At 34.8% G+C, this 2,500-nt stretch overlaps 2 protein-coding genes across 3 annotated transcripts in view; one reads left to right on the plus strand and one right to left on the minus strand.

Annotated features, from left to right (window-relative positions):
* LOC113804454 (probable G-protein coupled receptor AH9.1) overlaps nucleotides 1–2,500 on the minus strand; it is a 79,219-nt gene that overhangs the window by 52,415 nt on the left and 24,304 nt on the right. The window lies entirely within an intron of this gene.
* The window catches only part of LOC138866122 (uncharacterized), a 5,099-nt gene continuing 3,457 nt past the window's right edge, over nucleotides 859–2,500 (plus strand). Inside the window, exons 1-2 of the mRNA XM_070138037.1 lie at nucleotides 859–867; nucleotides 1,556–2,500. The exon at nucleotides 1,556–2,500 is cut by the window's right edge and continues 82 nt beyond it. Of these exons, the coding sequence (XP_069994138.1) occupies nucleotides 859–867; nucleotides 1,556–2,500 (954 nt within the window). The remainder of the gene's footprint in view (nucleotides 868–1,555) is intronic.

Below are 2,500 nucleotides of genomic sequence, written 5' to 3' on the forward strand. Positions count from 1 at the left end.
TGATTGGTTTAAATTTGGAGGAATCACTAAGTATCGTGTTTAGTTTACTAAAATAGTCATCTCTGTTTAGGATAACAACTCCACGTCCCTTATCTGGCTTTGTGATAACAATATTGTTATCATCTCTTAGAGCTATTAGGGGTGTAAGGGAGGGATATGGAGTATGAATACTCTTGGCATGACATTTGAATTTCTTGTAAGTATCGTGTGCCACAGTAGAAATGCTGTTGGTGATATGATTCCATCTATCTTTGTAAATCTCACAGTTTTTGATGGTGTGACATAGTTTTTCAAAACAAAGAAAGAACTGGTTATGGGGAATGGTACTGGGTGGTATACAATAATCGAAACCTAAAGAAAGGACTTCTTTTTGTTCATCTGATAATATCCGATCAGAAAAGTTGAAAATAACCTTATTCTTGTCCACTTTTTTGTTTAGGTCAATTCCTAGCTTAGTTAATTTCTTATTGTGTCTGAAATCAACCTTACATAATTTCTTTTCCATATTTCGTTCATTGAGGGATAATAAACATTTGGAATCGAAATAGGAAATACAGGAAGTGAGGAGAGTGGTGTCATCCTCCAGTTTCTTTTTGATGGTAGGGATCTTTTTCTTTTGTTTATCTATTTCCCAGTCCAAAAGATCGAAGCACCAAGAACGATATGTCCTGGTAGTTTGGAATGTGGGACAATACACTCTAAATTTAATAAAGTCTGGTGTGGTTCCGTAACATTTACAGATCTCTAGGAATTTTAAGTCTTTTTCTACTTTCTTGGAGCGGAAAGAATTCCTTTCAATTTTCCTGTAGAGGTCCAGAGTATTCTTGCCGTATTTCTTCAGTATATAATGGGTTATAGATGAGTCCCGTGGGAATCGAATTCTTATCAGGAAGAAGAAAACCAACACGGCTGAGAAGAACTTCATTATTGCAATTGCATACGTTTCGGAGATGCAATCTCCATCATCAGTGCTATAACAAAAAACAACAAAAATTAATTTAAAAATACAAACAAATTATAATACAAAACATACAAACAATATAATAGAAAAACAATATCAAAAGATCGTAAAAACAAGTTGGTGAGCAGTAACAGGTACTAACCAAGCTATGGGTTCTTTTGATAGTTTATATGGTAAACAGGGTGGTTGCAGTGGCAGTGTTGTTTAGATCCCACATACCTAGCCTGACAGCTAGGACAAGTAAACAAACAATGAAACCAGAGCTAAACAACACTGCCACTGCAACCACCCTGTTTACCATATAAACTATCAAAAGAACCCATAGCTTGGTTAGTACCTGTTACTGCTCACCAACTTGTTTTTACGATCTTTTGATATTGTTTTTCTATTATATTGTTTGTATGTTTTGTATTATAATTTGTTTGTATTTTTAAATTAATTTTTGTTGTTTTTTGTTATAGCACTGATGATGGAGATTGCATCTCCGAAACGTATGCAATTGCAATAATGAAGTTCTTCTCAGCCGTGTTGGTTTTCTTCCTGATAAGAATTCGATTCCCACGGGACTCATCTATAACCCATTATATACTGAAGAAATACGGCAAGAATACTCTGGACCTCTACAGGAAAATTGAAAGGAATTCTTTCCGCTCCAAGAAAGTAGAAAAAGACTTAAAATTCCTAGAGATCTGTAAATGTTACGGAACCACACCAGACTTTATTAAATTTAGAGTGTATTGTCCCACATTCCAAACTACCAGGACATATCGTTCTTGGTGCTTCGATCTTTTGGACTGGGAAATAGATAAACAAAAGAAAAAGATCCCTACCATCAAAAAGAAACTGGAGGATGACACCACTCTCCTCACTTCCTGTATTTCCTATTTCGATTCCAAATGTTTATTATCCCTCAATGAACGAAATATGGAAAAGAAATTATGTAAGGTTGATTTCAGACACAATAAGAAATTAACTAAGCTAGGAATTGACCTAAACAAAAAAGTGGACAAGAATAAGGTTATTTTCAACTTTTCTGATCGGATATTATCAGATGAACAAAAAGAAGTCCTTTCTTTAGGTTTCGAGTATTGTATACCACCCAGTACCATTCCCCATAACCAGTTCTTTCTTTGTTTTGAAAAACTATGTCACACCATCAAAAACTGTGAGATTTACAAAGATAGATGGAATCATATCACCAACAGCATTTCTACTGTGGCACACGATACTTACAAGAAATTCAAATGTCATGTCAAGAGTATTCATACTCCATATCCCTCCCTTACACCCCTAATAGCTCTAAGAGATGATAACAATATTGTTATCACAAAGCCAGATAAGGGACGTGGAGTTGTTATCCTAAACAGAGATGACTATTTTAGTAAACTAAACACGATACTTAGTGATTCCTCCAAATTTAAACCAATCATGTCTGACACTGCCACTCATCTACTGAAATTAGAAGATAAACTAAACAGACTCTTACGCTCGATAAGAACATCTATCGGAGAAATGACTTATAATCTCCTGACTATATCT

The sequence above is a fragment of the Penaeus vannamei genome, chromosome 24 (genome assembly GCF_042767895.1).
Source record: "Penaeus vannamei isolate JL-2024 chromosome 24, ASM4276789v1, whole genome shotgun sequence".
Taxonomy (NCBI): Eukaryota; Metazoa; Arthropoda; class Malacostraca; order Decapoda; family Penaeidae; genus Penaeus; species Penaeus vannamei.